At 44.6% G+C, this 19,960-nt stretch overlaps 1 protein-coding gene across 3 annotated transcripts in view; it reads right to left on the minus strand.

Annotated features, from left to right (window-relative positions):
• Positions 1-19,960, minus strand: part of CAPN14 (calpain 14) — a 58,792-nt gene that overhangs the window by 19,592 nt on the left and 19,240 nt on the right. For 2 of the 3 annotated variants that reach the window (XM_031655042.1, XM_031655041.1), the window contains exons 2-8: positions 10,720-10,996; positions 8,570-8,639; positions 7,375-7,765; positions 6,001-6,175; positions 5,012-5,077; positions 2,805-2,890; positions 76-150 (exon numbers count right to left, since the gene is read on the minus strand). In XM_031655042.1, coding sequence (XP_031510902.1) covers positions 76-150; positions 2,805-2,890; positions 5,012-5,077; positions 6,001-6,175; positions 7,375-7,765; positions 8,570-8,639; positions 10,720-10,944 — 1,088 coding nt within the window. In that variant the 5' untranslated portion in view covers positions 10,945-10,996. The remainder of the gene's footprint in view (positions 1-75; positions 151-2,804; positions 2,891-5,011; positions 5,078-6,000; positions 6,176-7,374; positions 7,766-8,569; positions 8,640-10,719; positions 10,997-19,960) is intronic. The other variant, XM_031655043.1, reaches the window with a different exon arrangement.

The following is a 19,960-nucleotide window of genomic DNA, read 5'->3' on the forward strand; positions in this document are numbered from 1 at the left end:
GCATCCAGTAAATGTGTGCTGGATGGGTTTTCAAATGTAGGCCAGGACATTTGTCCAAGTCCCCAAGTCCAATACCAGAATTCTCCATCATTGTCTTTCCTCAGAAGCAGAATCTTCTCCTTGGGGCTCAGTAGCTCCCATTTACTTGAACTGAAAATGGAAAAGGGAATGAAAAGCTTGTGGGGGGCATGCTAGAAATTCTTTAGTAAAAGCTCTATAGTATCATTATTTATTATTATTTTCATACTACTTCAGACAACTAAATTTCCCATTCCATATCATACAGTAGCATGAGCATTAATTGATAGCTTACTATGAGCCAAGTGCTGGGCCAGGTTATTGACATACATTATTTCATTCAAGGCTAACAACGACTTTGTTGTTCTCATTTTAGAGATTAGGAAGTTGAAGTTAAGAGAGATTAGGTCATTTGCTTGAAGTCATAAATCTATTAAATGTCAGAGGTAACATTTGAAATTGTTTTCAGATATTGGACAGCAGGCAACAGGGGTCCATGATCCTGGGAGGCTGGAAACAAATGAGGCAAGCCCTAACATCACCTAGGCTTTCTTCCTGAAGGTAATTTCCTGGCCAGTGCTACAGGGAGAGGGACTCAAAAAAGAACATATCGGTAGGGCTGAGTGGAGGAGACAGAATCTGGAGTTCAGGGAGATCAAGATAGCCAGAATTTGCTGGACAAAGTATCTGAAAGGAGGGGGCTACACGAAAAAAGGAGTTCCAGAAAACTTCATAGGGGTTCCCTTGCGTCTTTGGCTGAGTTTTAATCTGTGCTTTCTTAAAGTGAAACTCCCGAAGACTGGACCATAAGCAGGACACAGTGTTGGGAATCTCAGGCATTCCCACCAGACAGAGTTAAAAGACTTTATTTATTTATTTACTTGTTTTTGAGACAGACTCTCACTCTGCCACGTAGGCTGGAGTGCAGTGGTACGATTTCAGCTCACTGCAACCTCCACCTCCCGGGTTCAAGCAATTCTCCTGCCTCAGCCTCCCAAACAGCTGGGATTACAGGCACATGCCACCACACCTGGCTAATTTTTGTATTATTAGTAGAGACGTGGTTTCACCATGTCGGCCAGGCTGGTCTTGAACTCCTAACCTCAAATGATCTGCCTTCCTTGGCCTCCCAAAGTGCTGGGATTACAGGCGTGAGCCACCGTGTCCAGCCAAAAGACTTCATTGAATACATGGAATCTTTACTAGAGATCCCAGAGGGTCTACAATTTAGTAGTGGAATCAAATTATCCCTGACATAAAGGTTTGTCTTGACCTTCCCTAAAAGTGCTTAAAAACTTCAAAGTATCAAAACAATCCCTAAGCAATGTAACCACCTGCTTTAAAAAGAAAAGTCCAATACTCTTTAAAGAAATACGATAAAATTCAGTACTCTGAAGCTAAAATTTACAAGGTCCAGCATGCAATAAAAAGTTATTAGCCTATGAAGAAGCAGGAAATATGATCCGTGACCAGGAATAAAAAAATAGTCCATAGAAACCGCCATAGAAATGAGAGAGATGATGGAATTAGCAGACAAGGACATTAAAACAGCTATTACAAAAGTGCCCCATATTCTCAAGGATGTCAAGAGAAACATGGACATAAAAAAGGGAGAAATGGAAGATAATCTCAAGTGGAATTTCTAGAATTGAAAATATAATATTTAAAATGAAAAATATACTGGATAGGATTAACAGCAGATTAAACACTACAAAATAAAAGGTCATCATTTTGATATTCACTATACCTCTAGATCCAAGAAATTAAGAAGCTTGCCTGAACTAAGATCACACAGCTAGGCAGTAACAACACTGTAATTTTACCCATCATCTATCTCTAATTTCAGTGCTTGTTTCTCTGTGAAAGAAACCGCCACCAGCAACAATATGATGCTAGATTTCTGAAACACTTTAAAATTTATGTATTTCTTAGATGACATTTTCCCACATAGATCCAGTTCCTCTAACAACTCTGTTTACTAATGTGTAACAAATAAAATGCAGCATATTTTATCAAGAGGAATATTCGACTTATGTTTCTAAGCCTTCATTTTTTCAATGTAAAAATGATTAAGTGATAATGTGTATATGGACATGTTTGTAGACTCTAAAGACCTGTAAAGGATTCAGTATTATAAATCTTCATAATGACAGAACAAAGGACTTTAGGACTTGACCTCCCTTTCTGCCTGTGCCCTACAGCCAGTGTCTAGCCTGCAAAACCCGCATCTCTTTAGGGCTGCCATTAGGCAGAAACAACCTAAATGTAGGTATCTAATCAGAATGCCCAGAGGCTACTATATGTAATCAGAGTGTAGAGTCCAATCCAAATCTGTCTACCTTTAACTCAGCAAACCCAGGAGTGTACTGAACCATGCCAGGGAAAGACACTGAACCCAGGCACCAAAGACCTTGGTTGAGTCATGCTGTATGACCTTAGGCAATTCAATTAATCCAAGTTTCTCTATTAGTAAAACGGGGATAAAACTATCTACTTTGTAATAGCGTTGTTTGGGGCATTAAATGAGATAATAAAAATTCAAAGGTTTACCACAGTGCTGGCAAGCCCCCAAATAAACATTAGCTTTAATTATTATAATGAAAGAGAAAGCAGTCTATATACCATAAAGCATCTTATAAATGTGAGGGATTGAGCCTCCCAGTCTGAAGGCTTCCTGATCCTGCCTAAGACCAAAGGAAGCACACATTTGAATCTGCGTGCGAATGGCAGCCTCCTTTGCCTACACCTACCCGTTCTCACCCCTCCAAGATGTCCCCAAAGTTCACCTGTCACTCCAGTCTCCTTTCCATTCCACCTGTCCCCACGGGTTCCGTAGCTTGACGAGATATTCAGGTCTGTGTTTGCAGGTCACCTGCATAAAACAAGAGGCAGTTTAGGTGGCCAGGCTGAGTGCAAGCATTTCAGAGAGCTGAGTGAGACTCGGGCCTGGAGCTGAGCACTTGCAGTGGAAAATCACAGGCCCAGAGAGAGCTGGTAGAGGAGAAAGTGGCTCTGCTTCTTGTACTTACAAGCTGTGAGACCTAGGGCAAGTCACCTAACCTCTCTATGTCTCTGTTTCCTGATCTGTGAAATAAGGTCAATAGTCATACCTACGATAGTGGGTTGAATGGTGATCTTCCCTCCCCAAAGAGGATACGTACACTCAGAACCTGTGAACGTGACCCTATTTGGAAAAAGGATCTTTGCAAATGTAATTAAATTAAGGACCTGGAGATGAGATAATTATGGATAAGGGTGGGCCCTAAATCCAAAGACAAGTGTCAGAAGAGAAGGGGAGAGGACACAGAGAAGGCCACGTGAAGATGGAGGCAGAGACTGGAGTTATGCAGACCAAGTCAAGGAACACCTGGAGCCACTGGAAGGTGGAGGAGGCAAGAAGGGATTCGACTCTTCCCCAGAGCCTTCAGAGGGAGCATGCCCCTGCTCACACCTTGATTTCAGACTTCAGGCCTTTGGAACTGAGAAAATTAATTTCTGTTGTTTTCAAGTTCCCCTCCGCCACCATTTTATAGTAATTTGTTGTGGCAACCTTAGGAAACCAGTAGACCTTGTGAAAGGGAAATAAATCTTGGGACCCCAAAATCACTAATCTAAAGGGAAAAGTCAAGTTGGGAACTGCTTAGGGCAAAGCTGCCTCTCATTCTACTCAAAGCCACCCCTCTACTCACTGAGATAAATGCATAACTGGTTGCCTCCTTTGGAAAGACTAACAGAAACTTGAAAGAATGCAACCATTTGTCTCTTATCTACCTATGACCTGGGAGCCCCCTCCCTGCTTCCAGTTGTCCCACCTTTCCAGATGGAACCAATGTTCATCTCACATACGTTGATTGATGTCTCATGTTATAAAACCAAGCTGTTCTCTGACCACCTTGGGCACATGTCGTCAGGACCTCCTGAGGCTGTATTAAAGGCGTGCATCCTCAACCTTGGCACAATAAACTTTCTAAATTAACTGAGACCTGTCTCAGATACTTGGGGTTCACAACCTACTCAGAGTATTGCTGTGAGGGTGAAATGAGTCCACATTTGTAAGGCAGTTAAACAGCATTTAGCACACAGTAAGTGTTGTATAAATTTTGTTAATAAATGTGGAAATAAATTAAAAGCTCTGGGCACACAGACCAACATAGTCGTTGGAGATCTAGAAGGAAGAATTTAAGTGTGAATTGAGTCCAAGAAATTTGAAACAGAGTTAAAGGAAATTGGAGGACTTGGGAGGAGTCGGGCCCTCTAGAGATTATCAGAGGTTCTTTAACTTAAACCTCTGACTTCTTATCTCCATGCTTTGCTTACACTGCTCCCTCCACCAGAGGCCCTTCTTGCCCCATATAAATCTACCTATTTCAAGGACCAACTCAACGTCACCTCCCCTGTAAGAGACTCTTCTGACTTCTCCCCAACCCAACTCGATGGAGGTCTTTTCTCTTATCCATGAGTTCCTAAAGTCTTTCATCTACACTTTCTTCTCTCAGTTTCAACTTTGCTTCCTCCTCATTTTCAGATATGGTTTGTGACCATACCTGACTGTAAGCCCTTTGTAGGCAGGTCCTGCCTGGTGCATCTTCCTCTCAATGCCTAGTAAAGCTCAAAAGATGGATAGCAGCGGAGACGGTCATAAAGAAGCACGTGAGAGAGGAGTAGAAATTTGGGAGGGAAGAACCAGATGAAATGGTTGTTCTTGGCATCCCAGAGTGAAGCAAAGTTCAAGGAAGGGTTGTGAGGTACAGCAGGGTGGGAGGATGGTTGGCTGAGGGCTGCCCCAGGGGATGAGATTGGGATGATGCACTGGCGTTGGCAAAGGCTGGACCCACCACTTCACCCCAGGAAATAGGTGCAGAGGCACAGGGACCCACCAAAGACTTTACTTACTCTCCAGATGGCGCAGAAACTAAATCCACCAAGATAAGCTAGGGCCCAGAGAGGCAAGGGCAAGGCTGAGGGGGAAACCAAGCGGCTGACCTCAACCCACCTTCCTGATTCCTGTGACAGTATAGGCATGGCCTTCCACCAGCCCATTCTCCAGAATCTTCTCCTTCTGCAGAGACAAGAGAGGTTCTGATCAGTCTTCTGTTATGTACAGCTTAGTATTTGAGTAACGTATGAAAAACTCTTTGTTTGGCTGGAGCAGGGGTTTATGGAGAGAAGTGTGGGAGATAATCATGGTATGGTACATTGCAGTTTTCAAAGCTCTTTGGTATCCATAGTCTCATTCCACCCTCTCAATAAGTGAGCCATTCTGCAGTGATCATGTCATACCCTCCATTTTACAGAGGACAAACTCTATTTAGAGTTGCTGAGTAAATGTGTGAGGTGACACATTTGGCCATTAGTGAAGGCAGGGCTGAACTGAGGGCTTCCTACTCCTGTTCCATGGTTTCGGTTGTTATCAAATAGGACATGGAAAGTGCCTTGCATGTAGCTGGCACTTAATAATTGTTAGCTTCCTTCTCTGCACATCATCTTCTTTTTCCTAGTGTCTCGCCTGTCCTGAGGCCCCAACACTGCTGCTCCGGTTTTTTTGTTTTTCTTTTTTAAAACAGAATCTCTCTCTTGTTGCCCAGGTTGGAGTGCAAGGGTGCGATCTTGGCTTACTGCAAACTCCGCCTCCCGGGTTTTAGTGATTCTCCTGCCTCAGCCTCCCAAATAGCTGGGATTACAGGTGACCACCACCATGCCCGGCTAATTTTTGTATTTTCAGTAGAGATGGGGTTTCACCATATTGGCCAGGCTGATCTCGAACTCCTGACCCCAGGTGATCTGCCCGCCTCGGCCTCCCAGAGTGCTGGGATTACAGGCATGAGCCACTGCACCTGGCCTTGCTGCTCTAGCTTGAACACCAGGACCTCAGCAGTAGGAGCTGGGTGGAGGTCCTGAGCCCACACCCAGGTGAGGGCAGTGGTGGTTGATGGAGGGCGTGGGTGCAGGAGAAGAGGACTGCCAGTGGCAGCCCAGTCTCACCCCTGAGTGGGTCTGGCAGCCAATGAGGGTTCTGTTGTAGGTGGCTTTGGTGAGGATGTCCCAGAGGTTGCCATGGGCTTCTGCCAGGTTGATGGTCATTGTCACCCCTCCAGTGAAGTCTACAAGGGCTTCAGACACCTGTCCTGATTGCAAGTCTTCATAGGAACCAGAAAGCCTAGCCAGAGAAGAAATAAACATGAAAAGAAAAAGTATCATGAGTATTTATCATTTTATGTGGCCTCAGCATCCATTTTTAAATAGGAGTTTAGTTTTCTCATACCGAAAGCAGAGCTCAGGCAACCCTGACATAGTTTCCAATACCATACCTATCCTGAGTGGCTTCAGAAGATGGTCATAGATAAAACTTAGGGCATCTCTCCTGCCTAGAAGACTGGGAACCCCTCTTTCCCACCACTTCCTTTAAATGGACCACTCAGATGTTTGCCTGAGAACTTAGTGACCACCTGTCAATCACAGCGAGATCTCCTGGAACTAGTGCCTGCTTGCTTTGAACCTATCAATTAAAGCTGCTCACGTGAAACCTGTTTGGACAACACCCCGGACTCAAGAAAAGGCATGGGTCCACCACAGGTCCATTTTCTCTCTTTCTGCCTGGCCTCCCTGACTTCCACATGCATGCGTGCATATATGTGTGTGTGCATGTGTGTGTTTGTGTGTGCATGTGTGTGTGTTTATGTGTGTGTATGTGTGTGCACATGTGTACATGCGTGTCTGTGTTTGTGTGTGTACATTTGTGTGTGCATGTGTGTGTGTGTATGTGCCCTCCATGCATGCCAAGTACCCTCTAGGGTCTGTAGGTATGAAAAACTCTTAAACTTTCATGTTGCGGTTGTGTGGTTGAAGCTGTGCCCACAATCCGACCACTGATGATCAGGCTGCCCCACAGGGACCCAAGCAGGTGGATCCCCTGCTGCTGCTCCTTCATCCAGGCCTCTTAGCTGCTGGGGACAGCAGTGATCTCTAGGTTGAGAGAGTTTCATTCAAAACAAAAGGAAGGGGCATTTAAACTGTAGATTAGATGGTCCGAATGAGAAGTGAAACCTTTGCTTAGGTATTCTTTGGGTGTATATTGCTACTCCTACCTTCCATCCCAGGAGCAAAGGAGAGAATAGACACTCAGAGCTCCTATCCCCCTTAATTCCATCCATTAGGGAAAGGCAAAACTCTTGAATGCAGGTTTAGAAGAGGCGACCCCTACCTAAAAGACTCTGAATACGCTGTCACTTCTATGTCGACTGAGACATGCCTCAGGATCTCATTTCATAAACTTTACCTGACGCCACTCCCCTCCTTCAACATTGAGAGAGAGAAAAAGAAGCGATAGGAAGGGGGATATTTCTGCTGGTTTCTTACTTGGCATAGGCCTTTTCCAGAAGTGCTCCCCAGAACAAGTTCTTGTAGGTGGAGGAGACAAAGAGCAGCTGGCCAGCCTCATTCACGGGCAGGCGGTCATCGATCACCACAGGAACCCACTTCCCGTAGTGCCAGAACTGGAGGGAGAGAGTGGTCCCGGGTGCATGAGGACTGCTGCAGGTGGTGATCAGCCCGGAAGGTGAAGACATGGTCCTCCAGGAACCCTCTTTCCTATGACTCCCTCCAGGCCGAGGGCCCGGGAAGACACTCACCCAGAACCGGAAGATGCCAGCATACTTCTCAGTGAAACTCTGATTCAGGGGAACAACCCTGCTCAGGATGTCCTGGTGCAAGGTCAGAGCTTGCAAAGCAGCCAAGAACCAGCAGTCTCCTAAGTCAGACAGCACACAGCATCTGCATGAATCTACTGGGGATTTCATGCCTGCAGGAAATGCCCGGTCCCTATGGCTACCCTCTCTGGGCTTGTAGCCTAGTCTCAGAGAAGGGAATTATATACCGGGAAGGCAGATGATGAGTGAGCAGAGCGGGAAGCTGGGAGCACTGGCTGAAATTCAACTTGACACCAAAACCAGAGCCATGTTCCTGGACCAGCTTTTAGATTCCTGAATGCCCTATCCTCAGGAATTTGGACCTGAACTCCATCCACTTTTTCCAAATCTTGCCTCTGAAACTGATTTACATTCTTCTGGGAAAGCCTCAACCCTTCAGGACCCTATTTCCCTGTCTGTGAAATGGATATCGCTGGACTTGGTTGGGCCTTCCCTGATGACCAATTTACTATTTTAAAAAGGTAGAGTTGAGGATAGATCTGCTTTGATCCTATTCTGGGGAGGCTAATGACTGCTGTCTTAAGAAGGTCCCACTGTAGGAGCTAAAATAGAGTGAGCACATTTTCCAAACTTAGAATTTAGACCTGTAAACTGGTAATGAGGATTATGTGAGGACTTAGGCAGGGTATGCATTCCCACGCATCCTCAGAGGACCAGTTTTTATAAACTTCACAGCAAAGAACAGAGCACATCCAGGTAGCCTTCAGGGTTTGCCAGTGAATAGCCACTTTGGGCCTCTCTCCAGTGGGGATCTCTGGATTCTCTTCTTCATCATCCACTCTGTCTTGGCCAGGCCTGGCCAGCAGGCAGCCTAGCGTCTGTCTCCCAGGGCTGTGCAAACTTACCTACCATGCCCTGGCACAGATCCAGCCTTTTGGTCTTGGCAAAATAAAACTGGGGATTGCTGTGCAGTTCCTGGGGGAGACAAACAGAATTGTCATTCTGACCTCGAACAAAAAAGCTCCTGGAGCTACAGTGACCATGTTTTCCCATACCCCCAAACTGGACTTATGGGGACAAAGATACAGAATATATGTGTAATCAGTGCTGTCCCAGAAGATCTGGGATACAGAATTCTGTCCTTTTTATTTCTCATTCCTTCTTACAGCTTGTGTAAGTCAGAGCCCTGGACTCTGTAGATATTGAGAAATAGCACTTATACCAAAAATGCCTTTTCTTAGAGTTTCTATTAAAAATGGAAACACTTTTATAGGAGGCATTTTCGGTTTTCCTAGAGATCTTCTCTTTCTCTTTACTCTCCCCTACTCCTCCTTCCTATTCCTGACCCCTAATAAGATGGTCTCTTTGGCTTTTCCTGCTGAGATGCAGCCTGGGCTGGGGTGCTAGGGGGGTGGTCTCTGCTCCGTGGCAAGATTTATATCCTTCAGTCTTTGCGTGGACACAGTTTCCCCAAGAGTCAGTTGTAGAACAGAGTCTCTATGTCAGCAGTTCCCAGGATTTTGAGAGAAGTAGGATCTGGCTGCCATGTAGTTTAGGAGGCTCACTGCAGATTTTACACACAGTAGGGGCTTCACAAGTCTGGGGCTGCAGTTATCGATGGTGATGGGTGAGTAGGGAAGAGAAAAGGAAAGTCTGTGGCACAGGCTTAACTTTACCCTATTCGCTAGCCATGTTCCTGAAATCTTGTATGTAAATGAAGTTTCAGGGAGATGGATTACATTTGAACACATTAAGAAGTTGCCTTTTAAAGGAACTGATGCATTTTATAGAGTGAAGAATATTTTTCTAAAGTGATTAATAGCTTCTTAATTTACATGTTTCATGAGCCTGTTTTTGGGGGAGGAGATTGGAGAGATGTTAAAATTTCTCTCTCTGGCAGATGGTATTGGCCGTGACTCAGGAAGCCTTGCCATCTCAGATGAAGCTAAACAATACCTTGATATATTTCTGGCTATAGCTATTCTGCATATTTCTGGGCAGGACTGAGGGAGGGCTACATCTTAGACCACTCTCAAAATCACCCCTGGTTTTCTCCATCTGGAAAGTGAGAATGTGGGAATGTACCCAGTTCCCTTCTCATGGAGATCAATGACAGTAAGACCTGGTGTGATATTGTGAAATATATATTTGGTCTTCATTTGCTCAGTTTTCTGACATCCAGCTCCTAAAACCTTGGGAACCTCTAGAGTGGTAAGAGTGTCCTTTGTATGCTAATGATTGACTGGTGACTGGTGGTCCCTAGGTAGCTTCAGGATAGGGTCTGGTCATTGGAAAGACCAAGGCAGGTTTAGAAGGTTGGGACTTTCAGCCCCACCCCCTGACCTCTGGGGAGGGGAGGGAAACTGAAGGCTAAGTTGATCACCAAAGGCGAATGATGTAATCAATCATACCTAGGTAATAAAGCCTCCATAAAAACTCAAAAGGACAGGGTGTAGGGAGCTCTGGATATCTGAAAACATGGAGGTCCCTGGAGGGTGGCACACCCAGGGAGGGCATGAGAGCTCCACACCCCTTCCCCATGCCTTGCCCTATGCATCTCTTCCACCTAGCTGTCATCTGCATCCTTGTAATACCCTTTATAATAAATCACTAAATGTAAGCGAAGCATTTCCCTGAGTCCTGTGACCCTCTCTAGCAAATTAATCAAACCCAAGGAAGGGATCATGGGAACCACAGTCCTGATTTATGGCCGGTCATGAGAAGTACAGGTCACAACCTGGGACTTATGATTGGCATCTGAAGTGGGGACAGTCTTATGGGATGAACACTCAACCTGCGAGATCTGACACTGTCTCTAGGTAGACAGTGTCGGAATTAAATTTCATTACAGAATACCCAGATGGTGGCCACCAGAGAATTGCTTGGCATATGGGGAAAACCTCCCACACATCTGGTGTTAGAAGAGTGTGTTGTGTTGAGTGGAGAGGAGAGAGTAGGAAAAAGCCTGTTTTTTTTCTCCCATATAACTTAGGTGTAGTATCTGAAAGCCTAAACCCTGGGGCAGGAGGGTCTGAGCTGACACATTTTGCCTCACCGGGGGCCTCTTCCACTGCAGGCGGGGTGGCAGCTTCTGCAGCAGAGAGCCGCTGCCGATGGAGCTCAGGGTGGCCGGGAAGCTGGTGTCTTCAAAGAGGCAGCCATTCCTCAGGCACGCTGCCAGCAGGGCCTCGAAGTCCTGTTGGGGGAGCTGTGGAGAGGCCCTCCTAGAGTACCTTGGCCCCAGCTTCCATCTGCATCGGAAAGGTGGCCACAGAGACATGGCAGGCAGTGGGTACAGTCCTGTGAGTCTTCCTGAGGAGTCTCTGCTGCTCCTGAAATGGACAGAGGACGGTCAGTTTCCTCATTTCCTGCTTATGCTTTGCCATTGCCACAGAGAGGAGCGGAAGGATGGAGAGAATGGGAGCGGAGAAGTCAGCTGGTGAGAAAGAGACAAAAGCAGGTGGTTCAATTTTGTCCCAGACAGTGGGGGTCCTTGAGCACTTGCTCAAGCGCTTGAGGACCTGGTGGGGGATCAGGGATCTTGTGGCAAAAGCCTACAGAAGGGAAAGTTCTCTCAAGCCTCAGGGCTGAGTCCTGGGCCCCTGACTGCCCCAATGTCACAGGGGTCCCTTCTGCTTAGTGGGGAGGCAGGAGAAGAGAAGCAGGAAGCTGGAGCTCAGCCCCCTGGGCTGGAGGGTCCCGTGCCTGCCAAGGTAGTGGGGAGTAGTGGCTGTCTGCTCAGGGCCTCCACCAGGCCTGCCAACTCCTGCCTCCCAGCTACAGACACACAGCCTTCCTCCTGCTTCAATGTCCTCCTTATTCTTCCCTGCAAAACCTCCTCCTACATTATCTTTTTTTTTTTTTTTTTTTTTTTTAATTTTTAGTTTTTTGAGACAGAGTCTCATTCTGTTGCCCAGGCTGGAGTGCAGTGGCGCGATCTCAGCTCAATGCACCCTCTGCCTCCCAGGTTCAAGCGATTCTCCTGCCTCAGCCTCCCGAGTAGCCGGGATTAGCAAGGCCGCAGGAGATGCTGGGGGCCAGCAGCCTCCGCGCGGGGGCCTCCCAAGGACGTCTCTCCCATCCCAGGAGCCCCTGGGTGCGCTCCGGGTCGGGGGTAAAGCCCCAGGCTCCAGCACAGGGTGCGTTGGTCTCTCGTGGAAGGCCCCCATGGGCAGTTGCGGGCCCTGGCAGGGCTGCAGGTTGGCGTGGGCAGGCCAGCAGAGCACCAGATACAGACGCCCACCACCACACCCAGCTCATTTTTGTATTTTTAGTAGAGATGGGGTTTCGCCATGTTGGCCAGGCTCGTCTCGAACTCCTGACCTCAAGTGATTGGCCCGCCTTGGCCTCCAAAACTGTTGGGATTACAGGCATGAGTCACCATGCCCAGCCTACATTCTCTTTAAAAAGAAATCCTTCCTTGAAGACTTTCTTGCTAATGTAAAAGGGGGAAAGAAATCACAGACACATACTGTGACAAATACCAACAGTTGCCGGTACATGCCCATTCTCCCCTTTTCCTTGTTAACAGAATTTCTTGTTTTGATAACCTGGCTACAAAACTTGATTTCCTGGAGCTTCTTACAGGACAGGTTGGCTACACAATATAGTTTTTCATTTTACAGTTGCAAAACCATGAATCTTATCCAGCCCCACCCCCCACCCCCACCCCTCCATTTTTCAGGTGTTACGACTGAAACCTGTCCATTCATTCATCAAAAATTTTACTGGGAACTTATCATTTGTCAGGCTTGAGCTAGGCACTGCTCACCAAAGACAGTCCCTGCCCTCATGGCTCTTACAGACTAGAGGCTGCGAGGGCGGGAAGGGTTAAACGATCTTTCCGGTGCTATACAAGGAGATTTTATAAGGGCTGTATCCAGAACCCAGAGCCCTGACTCCCATAACAATATTCAGCTCTCAGTGCTACAAACTGCCTATTACACCCAGCACAGTGTTTGGGACAGAATGTACATGCACTAAAAGTAACTCGCAAACATGCTTATACTGAGTGTGAGTACTCCCTCATGGCTGTAGGAGTGACCTGGGGTCCTCTCCATTTGTCAAGGTCCTGCCCATCCTCCAAAGTCTAACTTGAGTCCTTTCCCCAGGAAGCCCTCCTTGAGTGCCTGGCATTCGCTGAGACCCCCTCTGTCTATTGACCCACTGTCTACCCCATTGGGCACCCTACTGTCTTGGTGCTTCTCAAATTATCACTAGTGAAGGGCCTATGTTCTTTTATTTCCAATTTGGCATAGAAATTTAATGAAAATGAATAAATAGAAACATACAATTTCAAAAGATTTATAAAATCAAGCCCCCCTTTAAAATTTTTTCAGGTCAGGTGCAAGGGCTCACATCTATAATCCTAGCACTTTGGGAAGCCAAGGTGGCAAATCACTTGAGCCCAGAAGTTCGATACCAGCTGGGGCAACATGGCAAAGCTTCGTCCATGTAAAAATACAAAAATTAGCTGGGCATGGTGGTGCATGACTGTGGTCCTAGCTACTTGGGAGGCTGAGACAGGAGGATCACTTGAGCCAGGAGGTAGAGGTTGCAGTGAACAGAGATGGCGGCATTGCACTCCAGCCTGGGCAACAGAGCAAGACTCTGTTTCAAAAAAAAAGAAAAAATTAGAGCCAACAAAAATTAAATTAAATTTAAATTATTTGATCAATTGCTATAAAAGTTTCTAAACACTTGCTGTCAGTTTTTTAGGTGGCTCACCAAGCACTGCTGGTGACCGGTTGGTGGAGTGGCCCCACTGTGGTTCTGCTCTGAGTGATGCATGCATAGAAGCCTCTTCTGCCTAATACTGGCTTTTGAATCCCCTGCAGGATTAGCACTGCTGGAATGTTGTTTGTCTCACACCCTTACCTCTGAGACCTGAGGGCAGTCCATTCCTGGCTCTTCTTATTTATCACGGGTGCCTGTGTACTTCCTGGGGGAAGACCCAGCCCCCTTCTAACTTTTGAGTCTCTGTGACTCAAAAGCTGTTACTCAGGTCTTATGTTTTACCCTGGAGTTTCTTTTTTTTCCTAAGGTGGATGAGTAGGCAAAGCTTCCCCCAGGCTTACCCCATTTTCTTCCCAAAAAGTTTCTTCTACCACCGTACATTTATAAACAAACTTGAGGCCTCACAAAGGCAAGGTCTCCCTTTTTACCCCTTCAAGCCTTTACAACAATCCTTTACTGCTTGTCCTGTGAAAAATGATAGAGGGTCCCCCAGCTTCAGAACCTCACTCAGGCTCATGCCCTCCTTACTCAGTGCTGGGTCATACTTGGATTCCTCTTCATGCCTGCAAATACTACATCTTGTGACACGCATGGTACATCATGCGCTCAGGAGACAAAGGTTCCTCTCACCCTCCAAAGTTTAGAAAGAGGCCACACGTGTGCACACACACACACATACACACACACACACATCTTATTTTTAAATAAATATTTCTAAATCACCTTAGGGAGAATATAGGCCCAGATGAAACCAGTTGGCAGTTCTTGCATGTTTCCTATATATTACAAACCATGGATGAAATGGGCTCATTTTCAGATTGGCACAGCTCTCTGCAAAGGGCCAGATGGGTCTAGGTCACATTTGGAAATTCATTTTGACTACTGTAAGTGAGCAGCGTTGGAGCAGGTCCACAAAATAAGACTATGCAAATAGACAGGTGAAGGCCAATGGGGCTCAAGCTATTTAAGAATGTGCAGCCTAAAAGCATCCTCCTTGGGCCTCAGAGTTCTTTCCTTGGCTCCCCATAAGCTGCTAGGCTGTTCTGCAGTGTTTTGCACGTCAGGATTTTTTTTTTTTTTTTAATTAGAGACAGGGTCTCACTCTGTCACCCAAACTGGAGTGCAAGGACATGATCATAGCTTACTACAGCCTTGAACTCCTGGGCTTAAAGGATCCTTCTGCCTCAGCCTCTTATGTAGTTAGGACTACAGGTTCAGGTTCATGCCACCATGCCCAGCTAACTTTTTTTTTTTTTTTTTTTTTTTTGTAGAGATGAGGTCTTGCTATGTTGCCCAGGCTAGTCTCCAACTCCTGGTCTCAAGTGATCCTTCCACCTCAGCCTCCCAAAGTGCTGGCATTACAGGCATGAGCCACCGTGCCTGTCCAAAATTTATTTATACTCAGGAAGTAAATAGAGAGTCAGGCTTCGATCTCCACTTCTTCCATGCTGGCTATTCTCCCCTTATCTATAGATGCTGGGTGCTAGGGAGGGCGTTATGATGGTGAGAGGTATCAAATAACCTGGTGCTCAGATCACCTAAGTGTCTTGATCCAGAGGAGGAGGCCTTTGAACGCTAACTGGCTCATGAACATCAGGAGCATCACCAGACAAGACACCTGGGGATACACCAGCCAGCAGTGCAAACTCCAAACCCCAATCCCTGTATGCAGGCAGGGTTTCCTCATCTCTCCTGATAACCCTCTGCCTATTTAACATGTTAGTGTTTATTAAAAGGTACATGGGAACATTTTAAATGTGGGAGAAGGAACAGACTCTAGATACACCTTGTGTCAAAATGTACTCCTTCAGGTGGGTCTCAGTGGTATTTCAGTAGCCAGTGTGAGCAAGATGACAGGAGCCAGCTGTGCACATCTCTTCCCAAGTCTGTATTCCATCATGCCATGTTAGTACCTTGTAATTGGCCATCGTGAGAGTGTCCATACCATGGAACTGGTAAATGCTACAAATCAGAGCTCCTTGGCCTTTAAAAAAAAAAATTGAGAGCTAGTTGTTGAATATTACCAGCACAGCACTGGTCAACCTTAAGACAGCAGATTGCCTGGTCCTGTGGGATTGTCCACTTGGAAGTTTCCCTGTTGTCCAGGAATATAGAGAGTCCATAGGCACAGGTGAGAATCTGTGAAGGCTTTACAAAGGGTGGTGTTACAACTTATTTGGAAAGAGAGGTTGATATCAGTGAAAACATTGACTCTGACAAACTGGAGAGAAATTAATACTATATCCCTGCTATTAAAAGTTTAGTCAGACTGCAGGTTTTTATATATTTGTTCTAATCACTTTAAAGTCAGAAGAATTAGTTTTCACTTAGCTATGAGTTGACTTATTTTCATTTTAAAATCCAAATAACATATATTGATTGTGGAAAAATCAAGGGAAAGAAAGGAAATATAAATTACCCATATTCCCACTACTCAATGATAGCCATAGTTAAAATTTTAATGTATACTTTTAGAGAAAATTTTCTATGCTTAATTATTTTCTAATGAAAGTAATATAATATTATACATTGTGTTTTACACTTTTACTTGACAATATCTAATGAATACTTGTCTTTGCCAATAAGTTGAATATACAAGAACACATTTAATTATTGCAAAGTATGCCAAATCATATGTCAACCAAAATTTATTTTTAAAATCTACTGTTTCTGGAATTTCATGTTATTTCTTCTTTTTAACTAAACAGTGACGGTATTACCAGAGTTTATGTCTTTGAGCACATCCTAATTATTTTCCTAGGATAAATTAGGGCTAGAATGAAATTTATTTAACCTAAGAAAAGATATTTACTAAAAAAATCTAGAGGAACACCATACTTTCCGAGGAAAGATAAAAGATATTTCCTTAAAATAAACAGAAGATAAGAATGCTGATTACTACCATTCTTAATCACTTTTCATTGTAATTCCTAGTTAAGCCAATAAAACAGAAAGAAAGAAAGAAAGAAAGAAAGAAAGAAAGAAAGAAAGAAAGAAAGAAAGAAAGAAAGAAAGAAAGAAAGAAAGAAAGAGAGAAAGAAAGAGAAGAAAGAAAGAAAGAAAGAAAGAAAGAAAGAAAGAAAGAAAGAAAGAAAGAAAGAAAAGAAAGAAAGAAAGAAAGAAAGAAAGAAAGAGGGAGGGAGGGAGGGAGGAAGGAAGGAAGGAGCACAAAAATCAGAAAGCAAAAAAAAATGACTTATTCACAGAAGAGATTATTTTACATGTAGAATATCTAAGAAATTTTTTTTTAAACTATAGGAAATAAAAGAATTCAAGAAGGTCAATGAATAAAAGTTAAATACACTATACAGAAACTCAGTGGTGTTCTTTTTATAACAGCAACAACTAACTAGAAAATGTATTAGGAAACAAAGATCTATTCTTCATAGCAACTCAGGTTACCAGTATGAGTAACTTGGTGCCATTAATCAAACACAGAAGTCAATTAGAGGTTCTGTGAGCAAAATGATTTTAGATACAATCATCATAGACACATACGCAATCACCAATGAAGTTGTGTATAGATCATGGCCCCAATATTATTAAACACATGCACGTACGCGCGCGCACGCACACACACACGATGGGAAGAAAATACGTATAAATAAGAATATGAACTATCTCTGGATAATGTGACTAAGACTTTTATTTTACTTTGTTAAACTTTTCTATATTTTCTGGACTCCTCGATTAGTATGTATTACTTTTATCATGGAAAAAAAATGTGTTTCATAAAAATACAACATAAAAAAAAGCAAGTCAGTGGTTACCTGGGACTGGGAGAAGGAATTGCCTGGGAAGGAGTGCAAAATAACTTTTGGGGTAATGGAAATGTTCTATATCGACTGTGGTGGTTGCATCTGTATATTTTTTCATCAAAACTCAATGAACTATGCACAACACACTTAAAAACATGTCCAGACACAGTGGCTCACGTCTGTAATCCCAGCACCTTGGAAGCCCAAGGTGGGCAGATCACTTGAGGTCAAGAGTTCAAGACCAGCTTGGCCAACATGGCAAAACCCCATCTCCACTAAAAATACAAGAATTAGCTGGGCGCCATGGCAGGCGCCTGTAATCCCAGCTACTCAGGAGGCTGAAGCAGGAGAATTGCTTGAACCCAGGAGGCGGAGGTTGCAGTGAGCTGAGATCCCGCCACTGCACTCCAGCCTGGGTGACAGAGTAAGACTCTGTCTCCAAAAAAAAAAAAAAAGGTACATGTTTATTATATATAGTTGTTTCAAATTAAAATTTTAAGTTTATATAGAAAAACCAGGGGATCAGCCTGACTCCTGTCCCACTGGCATCATCATGCTGAACTACTGCCTTGATTTGGAATAATAATATCTGCCCAAATCCTGGCTTTCCTTGGTGGTGGCTACCTTTTCAACCACCTCTGAAGCAGTTGAGGATTGTGGGCTCCATTTTAAAGTGGGAAAAACTGAGACTCTAAGACATAGAAAGGAGCTTCCCAGTAATTTCACCAGAATACAAAAATAGGAACTAATTCCCAGGGGTCCATACAGTGTCTTGCGTCCTTGCCCTGATGTTCAGTTCACATGTTTGCTGAACACCTACTATGTGCTAGATAGTATGTCTCAGGCTGGGAACATAACACCTGGCCTTTGATCAACCTATAGGGGTAGAGTCAGGTCTCTGGAAAGGAAGCTAAAGAAATAAGTACCATGCACTCACTCACATGAACCTGTAGAATCCTCCTGGGGGATGATGGATTTCCAGAGAACTCTGGCATCTTGCCACAACCCACTAAGTTGTCTCAGGCAAAATTGGAGTCGAAACCTAGGCTCTTTGTACAAGACTCTGTCTACATGATAAAAAGCACCAGATTGAAAAACAATCAATTCCTTGTTCTTGACAGTCGGAACAAAAGAACAAGACTAACTATAGGCTTTGCTTGATTTATCATGAGCAGGGATTGTACTTCTTTTGTGTAATAGGCGGTGTGCAGTGGCCATGGAGTGCTAGGTTTGGAATTAGAAAACCCAGAAGGCAAGTGGGTTTGCTGCCTCTTCCCGGATGCCCGTGTGCTGACTCCTTTACCCTCTCTGAGCTGGCTTCCTCACCCTCAACACGGAATGACGTGTACTGTGCCTATTCTCAGAACTCAAAAGACATAACCGTGTGAAAAGACTTGACGGAAGTCTAAAGTAGGAGTTGGCAAACTACAGCCTGGATAAATAAAGTTTTACTGAAACTACAGCCATGCTTATCTGTCTGGTATTGTCTGTGGCTGCTTTTGCATTACAACAGTGGAGTTGAGTCATTGCCACAGAGTTCTTAGGGGCCACAAGCCTACAATATTTACTATGCCATCCTTTACAGGCAAAGTTTGCTGAGCACTGCTCTAAAGCACTATTGAACCAGGTAGATTGCTGCTGCAGGGCTCAGGACAGGGGTAAGCTCCAAGTAGGAACTCACAGATTAAAATGTGGTTGGTTGAATCCATCATTAAGAATTTATCTTAATGCAACAGTTTTATCTCTAATTGATTCGTTGACTTTTTAATAGACCCTTAACATTTACAGTTGCATTCATGTCTCAAAACACTTGCAAATGTGGCCTGCAGTTTCTCTCTGCTAAAGTTTCGTGTCTAATCCCTTATTTAGATGTGATAACATCAGGCATTCCTGGGCAGTTTTCAGGTGGTTCTGTGGTTACTGATTATGAACAGGAAAACCAGCATCTCTATGTATACATCATGACCTGTTCATAAAAGATGAAATGATTTTGTAACATTAATGGTTTGAAAGACTTTAATTTTTTTTTTTTTTTTCACTGTTTAGACATCTGTCTGCGTTTAGATCAAGTTTCTAACAGAAAACGTCAAGCATCATTCTTCATTTATTAGAGCAGACATTTGCCTTTCAGGAAACAATGATGAATGTGGCCCAACTATGAGTTCTTGAAGGCAAGAATGGTATAGGTTTGTTTTTTTTTTTAATCTCTAGTCACATAATACCATGAATAAACAGATGCTTGATAAATGCTGGCCAATTGACTCACCGATGGAAGGGATGGATGTTTCTTCACTTGGAAAATGTAAGGAACAATAAAGCATGCCCTCCCCTCCCCTCTTATGAAGCTGAACAGAGATAAAGGAAGTTAAAGACTTCCTGTGAACTGTCAATCACTTGGCTGCTCTTCTGGAGTCTGATCACATTGCTGGGGCCTGATTTAGGTTGAGGGAGCCTCTTGAACATCCTTCCCCTCCGAAATGTTCATCCAGGCTTGCCTGAGGGCTCCTTTCTTGGGTGGTATGTGGGATCCACGTCAAAGCAACCCGGGGAAGTAAAACCAAGGTCAGACCTAAAAGCAAAAGGAGTCTCCAAAGGGAACATGCACCTTGGGAGAAGGTGGGGGAGAAGAGCAGGAAGTCCCTTAACTGGCAGTCCCAGGGTGGGCATCCCCTGGGCTGACTGCTTGCCTCTGTGGAGGTCTAAGAACTTGACTGGTGGAGCTCCCTACTCACCCACAGCCACCCCACTTCCATTTGACTTTATGAGACACGGCATAGCCACAAATCTTTGCAGAGAAGAAGA

The sequence above is a fragment of the Papio anubis genome, chromosome 14, assembly GCF_008728515.1.
Source record: "Papio anubis isolate 15944 chromosome 14, Panubis1.0, whole genome shotgun sequence".
Classification (NCBI taxonomy): Eukaryota; Metazoa; Chordata; class Mammalia; order Primates; family Cercopithecidae; genus Papio; species Papio anubis.